This window comes from Lissotriton vulgaris, chromosome 2_1 (assembly GCF_964263255.1).
Source record: "Lissotriton vulgaris chromosome 2_1, aLisVul1.2, whole genome shotgun sequence".
Taxonomy (NCBI): domain Eukaryota; kingdom Metazoa; phylum Chordata; class Amphibia; order Caudata; family Salamandridae; genus Lissotriton; species Lissotriton vulgaris.
In genome coordinates this window covers 432305233-432324756 of record NC_141687.1, presented here as the reverse complement: position 1 = coordinate 432324756, position 19524 = coordinate 432305233, and the positions used below count along the sequence as shown (strand labels likewise).

Sequence of the window (19524 nt, the reverse complement as noted above, 5' to 3'; positions counted from 1 at the left end):
TGAAACTGAGGGGTAAATGGGAGAGGAATCTGATAAGGGAAATGACCGATAAGGAATGGATCAGAGTCCTGGAATCCCCTAAGAAAGTATCACGGAATACATGTTTGACAGCAAAGAAGTGTGTGCGCCTCTCATATCGCATTGCATCCCTTATAAGTGTCTGCAAATATGAATTACGGGTGCCTATTTACTAGATGAATGAAAGTTACTAGACATACAGGATGCAGAAACAGCAAGGGGTATTCCAAATGGTGCTCAGACCACTTCTGATGGGAGAGAAATCTCTGTGCTGTATGCTGACGACTGGAACCGTACTGTAGGGGGTAACAAGAGCAATCAAGCCTAAAAAGCATTGGTATTCATCACTCCGACCTTCAATAGATCCATCCACAGGCTTCTGAGCAAAACACCACGTATTATTTTACAAATTAAGCACCGTTGCTTTGCTCCAAAGTACCATGGGCTCCTACCATGGTCATCACTTTCTTGGTGAAGTCAAGAACTCCGGGCTTGCTCTTTGAGGTGATTATGCATCAGAGACTCTGATGCAGTCTGACACAATGAAATATCACTCAAAATGGCCCTCCAATCCCAAAAAAGAGCTATAGCTACTAATGCTTGACTTTTCTTGTTTACAAAATGCATTAACAGAGGAGTAAAATGGTTATCTGCATGGCAAAGTCGAAGGTCCTAACAATTTCTAGGCCCATGATTTAAACGATACATGTTATTGTAGTGCTACCACCTCTACATGCTACAGACACTGTAGCACTGAGTTAGATATATTATGTTAACTATGGAGGAATTATGATTAAAAGCAACATTTAGTTGCAAGTGCTTTGTGTCACAGGATTGAGCTCAGGCAGACAAAACATCTGTTACTCACAGCTATTCTCTTGCAGAATCTGTGCAGGTGAGAAATAAGTATGGGCGATATTTGCGAATTCGCGTTCCGCGAATTCGTGCGTAATCGAATTCGCAATCCGCAAAAGCCACGAATTCATGCGAATTTGGCGATTTTTGTTTTTTTGCGTGTTCGCGGGGTTTTTTGCGTGTTCGCAGGGTTTTTTGCGTGTTTATGGGGCTTTTTGCGTGTTCGCGGCCTGCTTGCATGGCGAAGTTACCCATGCAGTCGTGTATGGGCACAGCACCCACTTGTTCACCACTGCCACCCTCTGGTTCATCACTGCCACCCTCTGGTTCACCACTGCCACCCTCTGATTCACCCCTGCCACCCTCTGGTTCACCCCTGCCACCCTTTGGTCCACAACTGCCACCCTCTGGTTCAGCATTGCCACTCTCTGGTTCACCCCTGTCACCTTCTGGTTCATCACTGTCACACTCTGGTTCACCACTGCCACCCTCTGGTTCACGACTGCCACCCTCTGGTTCATCACAGCACCTCTGGTTCACCACTGCCACCCTCTGGTTAACCACTGTCACCCTCTGGTTCAGCACTGCCACCCTCTTGTTCACCACTGCCACCCTCTGGTTCACACCTGCCACCCTCTGGTTCACCACTGCCACCCTCTGGTTCATCACAGCACCCTCTGGTTCACCCATGCCACCCTCTGGTACAGCACTGTCACCCTCTGGCTCACCACTGCCACCCTCTGGTTCACGACTGCCACCCTCTGGTTCATCACAGCACCTCTAGTTCACCCCTGCCACCCTCTGGTACAGCACTGTCACCCTCTGGTTCACCACTGCCACCCTCTGGTTAACCACTGTCTTCGTCTGGTTCAGCACTGCCACCCTCTGGTTCAACACTGCCACCCTCTGGTTCACCCCTGCCACCCTCTGGTTCACCACTGCCACCCTCTGGTTCATCACAGCACCCTCTGGTTCACCCCTGCCACCCTCTGGTACAGCACTGTCACCCTCTGGTTCACCACTGCCACCCTCTTGTTCATGACTGCCACCCTCTGGTTCATCACAGCACCTCTGGTTCACCACTGCCACCCTCTGGTTAACCACTGTCACCCCCTGGTTCAGCACTGCCACCCTTTGGTTCACCACTGCGACTCTCTGGTTCACCACTGCCACCCTCTGGTTCACCCATGCCACCCTCTGGTTCACCACTGCCACCCCCTGGTTCACCCCTACCACCATCTAGTTCATCACTGCCACCCTCTGGTTCACCCCTGCCACCCTATGGTTCAGCACTGCCACCCTTTGGTTCAGCACTGTCACCCTCTGGTTCACCCCTGCCAACCTCTGGTTCATCACTGTCACCCTCTGGTACATCACTGCCACCCTCTGGTTCACCACTCCCACCCTCTACCGAGACCTTTTGTGACGCAGCGGCAGCACAAAAGATGAGCCATGGTACCTGGTATTAACAACGTGACGCATCTGAGAGTTACGTCAGGTTGTAAAGCCCTGCGCAATCAAGAGGCGTTCCGGCGCAGGGGAGGGCGTTCCTGCACAGGAACGCCTCCTAAAAGTGGCTAAGTGAAATCTACAAGAATTCACTCAGTCACTTTTAGGCCAATGCTGCGTCAAAACCCTGCTCCTGCTTGAAGCAGGCGCAAGGCTTGATGCAGCATTGGGGAGATAGGGCCCCCCAGAGCATTGCTGGAGCTACGTCGCAAGCGCGACGCAGCTCCAGCAATGCGCTGCTTTTACGGCACAGATGCGTGACGCATCTGTGCCGTTTTTGCCACATGGTGCGCCGCATTCTAAATGCGGTGCACCATGGGTGACGGAGCTGCGGCGCACAATAACTGGCGCATCCCTGGGGATGCACCAGTTATTGTAAATCTGCCCCTTTACATTTAGCCAATGAGGGAGCACTTACTGATTAGACAGTAGAAAGCACTCCAGTTGAGTAGAGGTATTGTACAAAAAGGTGGCATCTTCGTGGACAAACACGCAGGGCGGGATTCATTCTGCCCCTGTTAGACTCGTTTTTTGTGCCCTTCTGCCCTCTGTTAGACTAGTTTTTCTCTAGTTTTTCTGCCCTTCTGCCCTCTGTTAGACTCGGTTTTCCCCTGTTTTTCGGCCCTTCTGTCCCCTGCTAGACTCGTTTTTTGTGCCCTTCTGCCCTCTGTTAGACTCATTTTTCCCTTGTTTTTCTGCCCTTCTGCCCTCTGTTAGACTCGTTTTTCCCTTGTTTTTCTACCCTTCTGCCCTCTGTTAGACTCGTTTTTCCCTTGTTTTTCTGCCCTTCTGCCCTCTGTTAGACTCGTTTTTCCCTTGTTTTTCTGCCCTTCTGCCCCGTTAGACTCGTTTTTTCTGCCCTTCTGCCCTTTGTTAGACTCATTTTTCCCTTGTTTTTCTGCCCTTCTGCCCTCTGTTATTCCCTTGTTTTTGTGCCCTTCTGCCCTCTAAATGACTCTTTTTTGTGCCCTTTTGCCCTCTGCTAGACTCCTTTTTGTGCCTTTCTGCCCCGTTAGACTAGTTTTTTGTGCCCTTCTGCCCTCTGTTAAACTCGTTTTTCCCTTGATTTTCTGCCCTCCTGTCCTCTATTAGACTGTTTTTTTGTGCCCTTCTGCCGTCTGGTAGACTCATTTTTCCCTTGTTTTCTGCCCTTCTGCCCTTTGTTAGACTGCTTTTTGTGCCTTTCTGCCCTCTGCATCACCACATCATCACTCAGCGCTACCCGAGCATCACTCAGCACCACCACATTATCACTCAGCACCACCACATTATCACTCAGCACCACCACAGCACCACTCAGCGCCACCACAGCATCACTCAGCACCACCACAGCACGTGACAGGCGCCTAATTGCCTACTTGTAACTATTCTCTGACCCTGCTTCAAGGGTCAGAGCAGGGTCAGAGAATAGTTGCAAGTAGGCAACGAGGCGCCAGTAAGCACTTACAGGGTTACAGCAGCAGGTGCCCACGTTGAAGTTAATTTCTTTGTAACCCTTTTGTAAAAGGTTACAAAAAATTACCTTCAACTTTTGCACCTGCTGCTGTAACCCTGTAAGTGCTTGGCTGAAAATTCGTCCCCGCTGATTCGCGGATTTTACCGCGATTTCGCGAGATTCGCGGATCGCGAAATGGCGGAAAATCCGCAAATTACGCAAACGGAACGAATTTTCAGCCCATGCTTAGTGAGAAACTGAGTTTCATGTTACCTAACAACTGTGACTTCGCATGGGAACTTCAACAAAGTGTTTCTGTGTAAAACAATCCACAGTCTCAACTTAAAGTTGCAGGGCATAATTTATCCAATCATCACAAATCTCGCTATTGTGCTGGCCACCTAAACAAATCACTGATGCCATTTCCTTATGGCGCGGGAAGTAGGGGTGTGGGGGAAACTACAGCACCCCCAACAAAGTCCATGCTTGAGTTCAGAAGGTGAATCAATAATGAAGATTCCTTTACATTATGTTTTTAGCTTGTCACATTTGCTCTGTGTTCAAAGAGAGAGTCCAAATGGCAGGCTATGTCTTCAGACAAATTGCGGGCTATCCTTTTAACATGGAGATTAGTGTTTACTTTTCTTTCTCTGATTGGAAAGTTAGAGGGCTTTCTAAAGTGAACTATGTGACAATCTTGCTGGGAAACAGTGAGTGTGAACCGCAAGGCATGCCACGTTTCTTTCGAACACAGAAGAACCTTTAAATACCTGTAAATAGGGGGCGTGGCCAAGATGGCGGGGTGAGCGGACGCTTCTTCCCGCAGCTCCTCCGGCCCGACTAGGCCCGAGCCCTTTTTCGTTAGCTTCTCTCCCCCCGCTGAAGCTCAGCGGCTGAGAGACGGGCGGCGGAGACCTTGGGGCACGCACTGATGCTACTTTGGCCCCGATCGCTCCGGCGGAAGCACGCTAAAAGACCGATTGCAGGACGGCGGAGCGCCTTGGAGGCGGAGCAGATCGGGGCGCTGTCCGGATGCCTCGGCTGGGGCCTGGTGCTGATGTCTAGCGATCTGGAGTGAAGCTCGCCCCGGTGCTCGACGGGGATCACCAGAGAGATAACGGCTGTGTGACTTCACTGCGCGAGGACACTGCCGCGTGATCGTGGAGGTGCTTGGACTTGCGGTGGTGGCCTCTCATGTGGTGCGGGCCCCGGCCCCGTGGCCAGTTGGCGACAATGCTTGGGATCGGAGCCAGATCTACTGTTTCTCCTCTCTAGCCGGACAGCCCTGGTTAGAACTTTCCTCCGTATGCCTGGCTTCTAGAGTGGCCCTGGTGGCACCGCCGGGCCTGGACGATCTACCCGGCCCCGCTCAACCGCCATCTTGTCTTCACGGCGACGGTGACGCAGCCCTCCTTCAGTGTCGCTTGGAGTCGTCTCCTACACCTCTGCTTTTGCACAGCTCTCCCTTCCTGCGGGACGCGCCAGCCGGAGTTCCCCTAGCGGGGGTCCCTGTTGGAATCTTGGCTGAGCACCAAACGGCTCTCTGTGACTAGACTGGCCCACCATTTTGTCATCTGTGGCGCAGGTCCCCTATCTGGCCGGGAGTTCCTTCTTGAGGAACTCTACCGAACGTTGGAAACTCATCGAGGGCCGAGCTTACTGGAGGTGGCTGAAGCCAGTGTTCCTGCTTCAGTTGAGTGCGACAGAGTACGGGACACGAATGTCCGGAAAAGGAGGATCGAGGAAGGGGGATTGCACCCTGCCAGACATGCTTTGCAGGGCCCAGCAACAGCGGGACAGGGCGCAACCATCTCCGGGCTCTTCCAGGACCGCTGCGGACCCGACCGGGGGTGAGCCCCCCGTCAACAGGTCCTTCATGGAGGACCTTTTCAGCTCGCTTAAAGCAGACTTCCAGACGCTGAAGCAGGAGGTGGCCAGTGAAGTACGCGAGGTCCGCAGGGAGGTGGAGGGCCTTGGTGAGCGGATGGAGACGGTGGAGGCAGCGGCCCAACGTCGGGACGACGAGATTGTCCATTTGCAACAGGACGTTCTCCGTCTCAGGGAGCAACATGTTGAACTCCAAGCCCATAACGAAGACCTGGAGAACAGGTCGAGGCGGAATAATATACGGGTACGGGGTGTACCATCTGCAGATGAGGGGACAGGGGGACAGACCTGGTGGGCTATTTGCAGGACTTGTTCCGGGAGATTCTGGGAGAGGCCGCGGACTTTCCGATCCGCATCGACAGGGCCCACAGAGTCGGCCGACAGCGACAGTCGGCGGCACCTCCGCCGGACATCTTAGCCTACCTCCCTGACTTTCCGATGAAGGAGCGCATCATGTCCGAGGCCCGCAGGAAACAACCATTGACGTTCCGAGAGCGACCTGTGGCGCTGTATCAGGACCTGTCGGCCATCACATTGCAGAAGCGCAGGTCCTTCAAGATTGCACCGATTTCCTGCGCGAGCACGAGACACCGTACTCCTGGGGGCACCCCTTTCGTTTGATATTCCGTTGGAACGGGGTGGTGCACCAGCTGCGCTCCTTGCAGGATGTTTGCGGCGTCTTGGGGCTCACGGCTACTGAAGAGGATGGAGCAACTCCGACCTGGAGGCGCTCGGATAGAGGAGGACGGCGGCGGTCGGCGAGAAGGAGATCGGCGGCGAGCGCTGGGCGGCCTGACTCGCCCACCATCAGAGTGGACATGGCCAGTGCCCTGAGAGAAGCGGCCAGGGACTCGGCCGCCTCGAACGGTGTGGCCTTGACGGCCTAGACTCACTTCGGGGGGAGATGGACACAGCTTCTTCGGTGCCAGGTTCGGGGGTCGGAGGGAGGGTCGGGGGGGGGAGCGGGGGAAGCGAGTGGCCGGACGTCCACTTTTGATACTTTCTGCAGACTTGTCCGTTTTGGGACTTGACTGGGACAATGGGTTGTTTGTGTTTGAGTTGGAATTTGGCTAGTTGCCATTGGTTTGTTTGGGGTGGGGTCGGGAGTTGTTCAGGGGTTGGGAAGGAACCGTCCGATATTTCCTATTTTGCCTGTCCTGCGCTGCTGCCCTGCGCCCCTCCCCCTCCGGTTGCCTGCCCGCGACATAGCGTCTCTGGGAGATATGTCGTCCCTGAAGGTGGTGACCCTTAATGTTAAGGGTCTGAATAACCCTGTAAAGGGTAGGGCGATTTTGTCTCTACTGGAGGGGACACAAGCTGATATATGCCTCTTGCAAGAAACTCATTTGCTGTCCCGTGACTGCCATAGAATGCGCTCTGCCAGGTTTCCCACCCAGTTTTTCTCCTCTGCTGCGTGCAAGACTGCGGGGGTGGCTATTCTGCTAGCGAGCTCCTTCAAGGGGGAGGTGTTGTATAAATTTGCTGAACAGAAGGGGAGGCTTTTGGCATACCGCCTTCGCCTGGGGGGCACATCGTTTACTATTGGCTCCTTATATAGCCCGAATGACCATCAAGAACGCTTTTTAGATTCGGTGCTGGTGGATGTAACCGCCTCCCCCGATCGTCATGTTATCCTAGGGGGTGACTTAAATATAGTCTTCGATTCTGCATTAGATAGGTCAGCGCAGCGATTCCCGCAGACTGGGGAACTTTCCCAGGCCGGGAAGGCCCGAATCACCGACATGGATTTGCATGACCTTTGGCGCACCCTCCACCCTACAGATAGGGATTACTCCTATTATTCGCATGCGCACCGGACCTACGCACGGTTGGACTACTTTTTGGTTAGTGGACCGATGCGTGCCGCTGCCACGGCGGCAGACATTGGGGTCCTGACACTGTCTGATCATGCGCTGGTCGTGGGTACGTTTGCTTGGCCGGCGACCTCCCCCTCTCGGGGGGTGTGGCGCCTTAGGGACACCCTTCTGCACAAAAAAACAGTTGTAAAACATATTGAGGAGGCAATACGGGACTACCAGGCACACAACAGTAACTCAGACACCTCATTGGCGACACAGTGGGCGGCGCTGAAGGCGGTCCTCAGGGGGGAATTCATCTCCATCTCCTTGGCAGAAAACAGGGAGCGGCAGCGGAAGAGGGAGGAGCTGACTTCCCAGGTCCGGGAGCTCGAACAGGTCCACCGACGTACGGGTGCTCCAAGGGTTTGGAGGCAGTTGAAGGCTGCCAGGAAGCTCCTGTCGGCACTGGACATGGACAGGCGGAATACGCAGCGCTACGTCTGAAACATGCATTTTACACAGGGGGGGATAGGTGTGGCAAACTCTTGGCACACAGGCTCTGTGTCACGCACCAGCGTAACGTAGTGAAGGAACTCTTGGGTACGGACGGGGTGGCTGTCACGGGTGATGCGGCGGTGGCGGAAACCTTTTGTGGTTTCTATGAGGCGCTGTACACCGGGGAGCCCTCCTCGCCGCGGGAAGCCGTGGACTATCTGGAATCTGTGACCCTTCAGGCGCTAGACCCCGCTCAGGCGGAATATCTTGAGCGCGATATCCACGTTGCGGAGGTGATTTCCGCGATAGCCAGACTTAAGCACGGGAAAGCCCCGGGACCGGACGGTTACACGTCCCTGGTTTACAAAACCTTTTGCCCGGTTGTGGCCCCTATCCTTGCCCAGCTGTTTAACTCTTTCTCCGAATCGGGAGCCATCCCACCAGATCTCCTGAGAGCGACGGTCTCAGTGATCCCGAAGCCTGGGAAGGATCGGGCCTTATGTGGCTCATATAGGCCCATCTCGCTCCTGAATGTCGACCTCAAGTTGTACACGGGGATTCTGGCGTCCAGGCTGGCCCTGCACCTCCCGGGTCTGGTTGAGGCCGACCAGGCTGGCTTTGTGCCCGGCAGACAAACTGTCGACAATACTAAGCGAGTGACGCACATTCTGGAGAAGGATTCGCGGATCCCGGGCGAGCGGATGCTGCTGGCGGTGGATGCCGAGAAAGCTTTCGACAGAGTTCACTGGCCTTACCTCGAGCAGGTGCTCAAGAAACTGGGCATCGGTGATAAATTCTGCTCGATGGTTTTCAATTGTTACAGGTACCCTTCAGCGATGGTGAGGGTCAATGGGTGCAGCTCCCATAGTTTTGCAATCGAGCGCGGCACGAGGCAGGGGTGCCCTCTTTCCCCACTCCTCTTTGCTCTTTACATGGAGCCGTTTGCCCAGAGGATCCGCCAAAACCCGGATGCAATCGGGTTTAGGATGGGGCAGTATCTTCACACGGTCAGCCTTCATGCGGATGATGTCCTGCTGACCCTGGACGACCCCAGGAGGTCCCTTCCCGCCTGCATCCACGAGGTGGATGCTTTTTCACGAGTGGCCGGTTTCAAAATGAACATGACCAAGTCGGTGGCTCTAGATGTGTCTCTGGCTGCGGATACTACACGGGACCTTCAGCGGCTCTTTCCCATGCAGTGGTCATCGTCCCTGGTGCCATACCTGGGGATTCTGCTGGCGCCGACGTTGCCAGAGATGGTAACGGCTAATTACACCTCTCTTAGTAAGAAGATCAAAGAGGAGCTTGGCCGCTGGAGCAAGGGCCTGCTGTCTTGGCTTGGCAGGATTGCTGCGGTCAAGATGACGGTTCTGCCCCAGATCCTATATCTTTTCCGAGCCTTGCCGCTCCAGCCTCCAGTGGGTTGGATCAGGCAGACGCAAGCTGACATCGCACGCTTTGTCTGGCAAGGCCGCAAGCTGCGGATGAAGAGGGTTCTCTCCACGCATGCCCCGGAGGCGGGGGGCCTTGGTATTCCGGACCTCTGTAAATATTTTCAGGCGGCGCAGCTGCGATACCTTGTGGAGTGGAGCAGGTGGGAATCCGATAAGCACTGGCTCTTTCAGGACCAGGCGGTGGCAGGGCGTACCCTCCAGGAAGTTCCATTCTTGCGCCGAGTTCACCGCCCCCCAACATGTATGCTTCCTTTGTCACGCGGGCTCCCCTGAGGGTGTAGGACGCGGTTTGCGAGGTTCGGGAACTCACCACGTTCCCCTCGCCATTTACGCCCATAGTGGATAATCCTGATTTCTCCCCAGGGATGGAGCCGGGCGCTTTCTCCCATTGGAGGACGGCGGGCTGCCGAGCGCTCTTTCAGATTTATGGGTCGGAGGGAGTGGTCCCCTTTCAGCAACTTCAACAGGAGTTCCACCTGTCGGAGTCGGATAGACTGCGATATATGCAGGTCCGGCACTGGGCGCTTCAACCCCAGGTGCGGGACACCGCTGATCGTCAGATAACACCATATGAGCGGTGGCTGGTGACCCGCGCCTCTGATTCTAAACTGATCACTGATCTCTACAAGTTCTTACAGCCCCCTCCGTTTCACTACTATAATCCGGGCAGGGACGATGGCACAGGGAATTGGGTAGGACGCTTAGCCACAAGGAGTGGGACCAGATTGCACACCGTGCGAGACACTCAGCGTATCACACTGGCCTCACTGAGACATTCACCAAGGTGTCCACATACTGGTATTACACCCCAGAGAGACTGCATAAGATGAACAGGCATATCGAGAAGGAGTGCTGGAGAGGTTGTGGTCAGGTGGGGACCCTTTCGCATATTCTTTGGGATTGCCCCTTGTTGGCCGCGTATTGGAAGGAGGTTCTTGATGAGGTTGATATGCATTTTGAAATTGAATTACTGCGCTTTCCGGCATACATATTGCTGGGCCTTCCTAATGGCCTGATGTATCCGCTGAAGTCCCGTAGGGGCAGGCAAATCGCGATAGCGCTGGGCTCAGCGGTTCAGAACATCCTAATCCACTGGCGGACCACCACGGTCCCCTCCATCACTGGCTGGTTGCACAGGCTCTGGCATGTGCTGGGTATGGAAAAATTGTCACTCACGGTAGCGGGGGAGATAGACCAATTTGATGAGCTGTGGCAACCCTTTCGTGCGCTATTAACTTAACTACCGAATTTAGGGAACTCACCTGTCCGAGGTACCTCAGGCTCCTAAGGTTGACGCCACCGGTGATTCCAGCAGACTAGGAGGGGTAGCGGGGCTGGGTTCCTGGAGGGGGGGTGTGCGGTGGGGGGGCAGGTAGTGTTGCTAGCGGTATATCGGACGGGGGGGTAGGGGGAAGTTGGGGTGTTTGGGGGGGTTCTAGGGGATGGTGGGTTGGGTTTCTTTGTGTTATTGCTTATTATTTTCTGCTCAGACTGATGGTGTTGACTATGCTCAGAATGGAGGTATTGCTTATATTTAGCCTTTTTCATTTGCTGTTGCTTCCTTTTCCACAGCGGACTAGTCCACCATCGCACTCGTAATGTCATGCTCTTTTCCTTCGCTTCACTGTATGTAACCCTAACCTCCTGTTCCCTCTCCCTATGTTTTTGTCTTAATAAAATGCTTTAAACCTAAATACCTGTAAATAAACTGTACAAATATTTCAAATACTTCAAATATATCAGCGGTTGCGAAAATACACGTTTTATAATTCTGAAGAGTAATGGTAACAGAAATGTTAATACTCATACCAAATCAAGAAACTTTACTTGGTGATGTGCACATGATAAAATTATGCTGAACCCGAATTCCCGTACATTATCGGTTGTGCGCTGTATAGTTTTATCAGTCAAAATGCATGTCTATGCAAATTTACTCGAAATTTCAATAGTAAATATGCAGTCTAAAACTAGTGACAATGTGCTACAAACTGATGCTTTAGTAATATATATGTGACAGTGTCCTCCAGGATTCACTACAGACTACACATTACACTCATAAAGGCGTTCCTGCTGAATAGGTCTGGTTAAAAAATGGCATTAGAGCAATGTTGAGGGTGACATGTTTGATGTCCAGTGTTCCTTGACTTCAATCTATGTAATTTTCCGCCAATAGAGATATGTAGAGGCTGCTAAGGAAATCCAGCATAAACTAGTTCAATGTACTCACTGTTCAGATACAAGCTCAGATATACTCTTCCCCATGGTGTATGTCAGGGTCAGAGCAGGGGTGGTGTCTCTCAAAACAGGCTTTGTCATCTGAAGCTGTTCTGAAAGTCTCTGTTGTAATTGTTAATGGTCCTGCTTTTGGGTCTGACTGGGCAGCTAGTTAGATGATTCTGGGATCTTGGATGTGCTTTTTCTCATCCAGCAGGAGCTCACAGCAGGTCTTTGGTACACAGGTTATACGTATGGTTTACAGAAGCAGGTGCACATCTTTTCTCTCCCAGGGCAGCGACTCTCTTCTTCCTTATTACAGTAACACACCTTCTTCTATGTAAGCACAGAGAGCTTCATCCAAAGTCGAATGAGTTCTCTCTTGATGGCAGTAGAGGGCAATATATTTCTGCAGGCTTAGGCTGCAGCTATATACTAGTGTCTAATCATTACGCTGCTTAAAAGGACTGTCAAAGCACTAAAAAGTACATTTTTCGGGGCTCTACCACTGGTCTTATAAATGGTTCCCAGCCACTAGACTCTGTGAGTCCTTTCCCAGCTGCCTTTTACATGGCAGATGCTCCTAGTCTTCTCATGTCCATAGGTAGAGGGAAGTGCGCAGGAACGTTTCTGTATACGAGGTGTGCATATGATGGACAGGCTTTGGGCTATCTATATTGGGAATCCAGGCTAGTAGAAGAACAGGAAATTGTGGAGAAAAACGGGGCCTCTGAGGATCCAGCTAATTACAGCACTGTTATAGGGGCATTGTGTAATGGGAGTTGAAATGGACTAGCCTTTCAATCATCTCAGCTGAATTAGCATTTTGGTTCACAATCACCACATGCAAAATGCACAGCACACAGAGAACAGAAGATTGCCTCATTCTGAGTGGCTTATCAAATGTTACTATGTGTGGAATGAAAAGGCACTCTCCACTGTGCTTACTGTGCGTATTTTTTAGCTACCACCAATCATCAAACTCACAAATGTATATTAACAACCCTACATTAGCAGTGAGTGCACTCTTGGTCCCTATTGTGTATCCGAGTACTCAACTTCACTAGTAGGAGCAATTGCAAAAACAAACTCTTTTCAAATGTACTTCAGATGTCTAGGCCCACAAGGTAGGAAAAATACAAAGTCAAATTGTAAACACATAGTGAAAGGAAGATACCACAGACCAGAATAACATAGGGTACTGAATTTTACCCAAAAATCTATATAAGTTAAACTTAACCTTATTGTGTGCTTCTTCAGCCACCTTTTCGCTGGCTCTCTGGCCACAAAAACACAAAACATACTTAGGTCATTATTATTATTAATAATATTAAATTAAATTTGTAATGCGCGCAGATACCCAAAAAGTGTTTCCCGGCACGTAGCACGCAAGTTGCTAGAAAGCGAGTGGTTAAAAGCACATTTACTGGTAAAAAAAGCCAAGTTTTAAGATTTTTTGAAAGCTCAGATAAGACGAGTCATTTTTCAAAGACACAGGAAGAGAATTCCAGATTTTGGGACTGAGACAAGAGAAGGAGCAACCTCCCATTCTTGTTAATTTGAATCTGGGAATAATAAAGTCTGTAGAGCACAGGGGACGAGAAGGAATGTAGGGATGGATGAGCTCTTTCAGATACGGTGGTACAACCCCTTGTTTGATTTTAAAGATATAACACAAAGTTTTTAATTTAATTCTTTGATCGATTCGTAGCTAGTGGAGGTCACAAAGCTAAGGCTAGATGGAAGCCTGTCTGAGAACTTGGCAGAGAAGGCGTGCTGCAAAGTTCAGCACTACCTGTAACTTTCTTAGTACCGTTTGACAACTACCAAGGTAAAGAATGTTGCTGTAATCGAGGCGAGAGGTGATAAGTGCCTGGACTACCGTGCGTTGGGTAGAGACGGGGAGCATCCAGATGATCTTATGAAGCCATCTCAAGATTGTAAAGCAGATGTCAGCCACATTAGCCGCCTCTTGTCTCATGGAAAGATTTTAATCAATGATGAAGTCCAAATTGCGGACATGAGTGACATGAACGGGAAAGGGACCCATTTTGTGAGGCCAGTGTTGAGGGCCCCATAGGTCCTTATGCATACCTAGGATAACAACCTCCGTCTTGTCCCCATTCAACTTCAATAAATTGAGGTGCATCCACTCTGTCACTTGCCGTAGGCCGCACTGAAGGGCAGATGTTGTAGTGTCTTTGGTGGTGGACAATGAAGAAACAATCTGCGTATCATCAGCATACGAATAGAGGGATAATCCTGCCTCCTCCACGATTTTAGCCAGGGGTCTAACGTAGATGTTAAAAAGCAAGGGGTTTAAAATGGGCCACTGTGGGACTCTGTGTGCTGATGCGCAGATCTTAGATGATGACTTGGCAGAAAAGACCTGAAAGGTGCGACCACTGAGAATTGAGGCAAACCAAGGTAAGGCGATGCTATTGAGCCCAAGTGACCTGAGGGCATTAGGCAAGATGTTATGGGACACGGTATCGAATGCGGCACTCAGGTCTAATAGAATGAGTGCGGCTGTTTCCCCTTGGTCAAGATGTTGGCGCAATTTCTCAGTGACCCTAAGAAGAGCAGTTTCAGATGAGAGTAATGAAGATAAACAACTTTTTCTATGTGTTCAGTCAGTTGCGTATAAATATGTTTTTCTAAAATGTAATCATACTGCAGTTTCCTCATGCTCCTCACCAGAGATGAAATATTAACTGTCTTATTGCTTACTCCTCAACCTTCATCAGAGAACTGCCTTCCCCTCAAAAAAGCAAATAAAGCATTGGTAGGCAGTGGTCAGTCTGACTGAGTCGCTGCCGTCAGGCACCGCCTCCATTAGTCCCCCGGTCAGAAACCCCGTCATACAGTGGAATGCATCACAAGGAGCAATCACTGCCCACATGTTATTGTGATTATAGTAATGCAAGTAATGTAATGCAGTCAACAGACACAGTGTCTGGCTGAAAGTACTTGTTGTCATCAGTAGATTAAGAGAAATTCATTGCACACAACTACAATGTCACAACAGTGAACCGATACCTCTGCACTAGTCCCATAAACATAAATGCTTTTCTGAGCTTCTTAAATTCAAATCTGATGATTGTGCTCACAGCAAAAAGTAGGAGTGGGTGAATAATTCCCTTCCACCTGCAGAGTTTGCAGGGTTTTGCCCACACCAGTTTTCGCTTGGAATGTGGACTTCCGGCAAAACTCCTCTAACCACCACATGTCAGTGTTTTGTTCTTGCATGTGAGAATTTGCATCCCCTAGCATGATTTTCGGGCTCTAGAACGGCTCACAGGGAGATTTAGCAACACGAGCAGTAGTGGCAGGTCGTGACCGTTTGCACTGATAAAGCTGCCACTCGAGTAGAAAATCTACTCGAGTGGCAGAAAGAAGCAGCACCCTCTGGCATGCCATGTGGTGTCGTATGTGCTAATTTTAAAGCACCAAACAAGCTCCTGGTGCTACAAAATCAGTGCAATTAACGCAACATGCCACTTCCGTCCACTCTCAAACTCTGCAAAATCTCACAGGGTTTTTATGTAACTCTGCAGCATTCCACTGAGTGAAACTCCCCAAGATCCACTCACCTCTTCATAAAAAGGATGGTTAAACATATCCTCTAGTAAACAACTCTATTCACATGCCAAGATGACAGTAGGTATTATACCCAAACTCTTACATATATTTATTTGGATTGTGAGCCAGGACATTTTGGGGTAACTTTAAATTCATGCAATACAGTACACCAACCAAAGGTGCTGTGCTGTGCTGCATTATGGGAAAAGGTGAGAGCAGCACAGCACCATATTCCATATTTGGCACAGATTTTCTTTCTCCCTGTGTTAGCACACATTCAGCGGTCCTACGCCAAAATATTCAGCAGGGAACCATTGGTGCATCTGTGATGTGAAGAATAGATATTGTACAGGAAGGAGAACATCCCAGTACAAAATACAAAACTTCGACATAGTACAGCACAGATGCAAATTTATATATGTTTTGCGAAAACCTATTCCTAAATTCATGTCAGCCTCGAGAAGGTGTAAATGTTTGCCAAAACACTGTCTATCAATGTTAGTGGGTAGGGATTTTCATCAAAACACTTGCATCAAATACCCATGCACTACCCATGATACGCTCCATTGACACAATTAGCACAAATGGTTGCTTTTTGAGGCTACTTTCCATCACAAAACTTGCTTTTCGATGAAAAGCAAATCCCAAATCAAAACTTCACACGAGTTTGTGTCCGTTTTGTGACTCATACCCGGTGGAAAGTGAAGAGAAATTTGACCCTTTGTGCTTAAACACTTAACTGCATAGCATTTGGAACATTATTACAATGTGCAATTAGCAGTGCCCGAGCAGCAGGCCCCAGGCGCATGGCTTACTGCAATGAATCAGTAGAAACCATTCTGGAGGGAGATTGGGTGGCTTGGAGCTGAGGGGAACTTTTCACTGCAAGGGAACGCTGACCGCAATGACCTTGGCAATGAGGGGAATGATTTCAAAGTTCATCCGGTAGGTTTTGCTCTTCTGAAGGACAAGGCACAGTTTATCAGCCTGGTCTCAGATCCTTGGTAAACTGAGGCTATGCTACGATGTAGTAGTAAAGTCCATCACTGGTCACCTATTCAGTCAGTGGTAGAAGGGAAATGAGAGTAATCTTTTGAGCTGTACTGGCTGCTTGACTACACCCGTTATCTATGGGGTGAGCTACATTTCAAAATTATATACAATGCTATTTTTCTCATGTTTGCTTAGGTGGGTAAATGGCGATAGCCAGTGATCATAGCTAAAGGCCTGGTTGGCTAATTCTTCTGGCATAGGCATCTCTATATAAGCATTTCATACCACTAATTTCTTTAAGTGATATTGTCACCATTACACCCCTTGAAAGGCACCTATCTTTTACATGAAACATAATTCATGTACATCGATGCATTCCATTATTTCACCAAATATTTTGAGATCTATTTAACCACATTTCTAAATAAAAAATGTGTTGTCCAGTTTTGATATTTCCGCATTACTTTGCTTAAAAATTGTGTATATCAGCATTGTGGTCGTGAATAGCTCTGAGGCTCGGTATTATTGAAAATCTGATGATGGAACTCATCTCCTAGTGAGTGGGTTACCATGAAATACAGTAAAAATTGGCGCATGCTCTGTCCTTCACGCATCACTGAGACGTGTGAATACATTGTTAATGAAATTAACATGCATAGTATGTAGCCTAGAGTGCACTAGAAGTCACAGACAATGTTAACTATAGAAAGAGCAGCCGATCCCTAATAATGAAGCATCAATTACTGTTGTGTCTCAACACCCTACCACACGACTATTTCTAGGGTTGATCAGCCGGTTGCTAAGCACATTGGTAAGCTAAGACTTTTTTTCTGTCAACAAACTAAGAATATATAGGGGAAGACAGGTCATCCTTTGACTTCTTGGACTCAGGAACCTTTGGCTATTGGCTAGGGCATTTTTAATCAGCCTACAAGCGTATTTTAGTCTCAGCGTCTTTCCACTGGCTGTTTGAACCTATTCTCTCTCCTCTAATGGGATGCATGAGGGCCTATTGTACATCTAAAATGCTTGGTCATTCACCATACATTCACTATCCATTTCTGATAAGCACAGTAGCCAATCACACATCTGCCCTGCTGCTGAGCCGCAGCTAACATTGTGATTGCACCTGACTACCCTTCTACCCTACCACCAGAATGCTCTCAGGTCACTGCTTCCTTACTGTGTACACACAGCACTGCTTTAATCCTCACCTGGTGCCTTCTATCCCCTGCAAGCAGCTATTACTGAGACATCCTAGCAGCGGCTTTCCGCTGCAAAAGAACATTGGTAACTCCAATGAGTGTGGCTTATAAATCACTATCTCAACCAGACCGGTTGGATTTACAAGAACGGTGGAACACAAATGGATCCCTCACAGCAATGATTTCCCAAAATATTCACAGCAGAACATTTGCTTGAAGGGAAGTGTTACATGGTGTGATTTAATTTTGTTTTTGCTATTTTTTTGCATACTTTTTTATTGAAAGAATGAATGAGATAATCTACAACCCACATTTAAATAATTAAATGTACAGAAAAACGATAGACATGCCAAAAATATCAAACACTCTTTGACCGAGTAAGTCAGTCACTCAGAAAGCTACATCACCCTAAAGACAAAGAAAGGGGTGGTGGGTGTGAGGGTGATAGAGAAGCCAGGAAGATGAAAACTGTAAGGGGAAAAGTCTAAAAACAGTAGGCCTCATTTATGAGGCCTTGTGTCAGTTTTGCGCTTTCAATGCGTCACTTTTTGTGATGCATCGGCGGCGTAAAACATGCCTCCTGTTGCGCACTAAGCAAATGCTTCACTTTGTAAACTCCTGCACTACATTATACCTGCGTCAGGTATAATGTATGCATGGGGCATTCCCCGGCAAAAACCCTTGTAGAAGTGATGCAGTAAAATCTTGCGCCTGACTCACAGCAGGCGTAAGACTGACGCAGGCCCTTTCACATGGGGCTTGCCATGTGAAAGGACGCATTGCTGGAGTTGCGTCACTTTTGTGACACACTCCAGCAATGCGTCACTTTTGCGCTTACAGATACGTCAGAAATACTGACGTATCTGTAACTCCTTGCGACATGATGCTTCATACATTAAATATGAAGCATCAGGTATGTCGCAAGGAGTGCGTACTGAGAAGTGACGCATCGCTGCTTTCATAGAGGGATGCGTCATTTCTCATAAATGAGGCGCTGTGTATTTAGCAGGTACGAAAGGAGATATAAGGGTGAGCACTGGGAGAAATACAACGATCGATCTTTCCCGGAACGCATGCAGTCAATCTCATTGGTGATTTAGAAAAATTGTCTCTCACAAGCATTGCAACCTATCCTGGCCTGCTTCCACCTGTCCATACGTTTGTAACAAATAATGCAATTATGGCACAGTGCTCTAGGAAAGGCTTAATACGTTTTTCTTTGAGCTATGAGCATCTACATCAGAAAAGTGTACAAATGAACTGTTCAAAGCAAATTAATCCATCTCAGCCGTCTGTATTACAACATATGGTAACAATTAGCTCTGTTTATCAAACCCTTGAGGGATCCTAACAAATGAGTAATTGATATTATAGCGACATTCGGGACAATATGACTTGAGGAATTGCTATAGCTGAAGCCCGACATGTTGCTTTACCTTTCCCATGTTGGCTGGTGTCAGTCAGAAGCTGTGTACTCAGTGCTCGGAGGCCCCAGCCCTTTTATACACCGTGGGCACAAACGGAAGTCTGGAAACAATGGACCTCGGTCAAGCCCTGGAAGGGAATGTATAGCTTTCTGTATTGTTGCACTGTAATAGGGGAACAGGGGAACAGTCTTCTTTTTCAGACTCTCTTTTTCTGTTTTTGCTTATTGTGGGTTAAACCTAACTGCTGACACTTTGCGTGGAATACAGGTTTCTGGAAACATTTTGTCAGTTCCTGAGCAAAACAATGTTAAATATTTCTGGAAGCCTAACACATGGAGAACGCTTTCATAATTTGAATGTGTTCATAGAGCTTTAAGGGAAACATTTATTGTTTTGTCATAGCGAGGTCTGATACTTTGTTCGTCTATCCTTAAATCCCTAAATTAAAGGTTTTCATACCATTTTTATTCAATAACCAAATATGTTAAACTAAGGTAAGAGGATTTGAATATTCGAGATACCACAGATATCTTCCACAAATGTTATTATGACACTTTTGGATTCCTATAAAATATATATGTATATCTCCAATATAGAAACACCAGTCTAGTTTCTAGACACAACATAAGTCTTTCAGTACTTATTGGCAGA

The 19524-nt window shown here is 48.8% G+C and overlaps 1 protein-coding gene across 1 annotated transcript in view; it reads right to left on the bottom strand.

Annotated features, from left to right (window-relative positions):
- Positions 1 to 18900, bottom strand: part of LOC147730532 (gamma-crystallin-1-like) — a 32177-nt gene extending 13277 nt beyond the window's left edge. The window contains exon 1 of the mRNA XM_086958574.1: positions 18883 to 18900. Coding sequence (XP_086814700.1) covers positions 18883 to 18891 — 9 coding nt within the window. The 5' untranslated portion in view covers positions 18892 to 18900. The remainder of the gene's footprint in view (positions 1 to 18882) is intronic.
- Between the last annotated feature and the right edge of the window lie 624 nt (positions 18901 to 19524).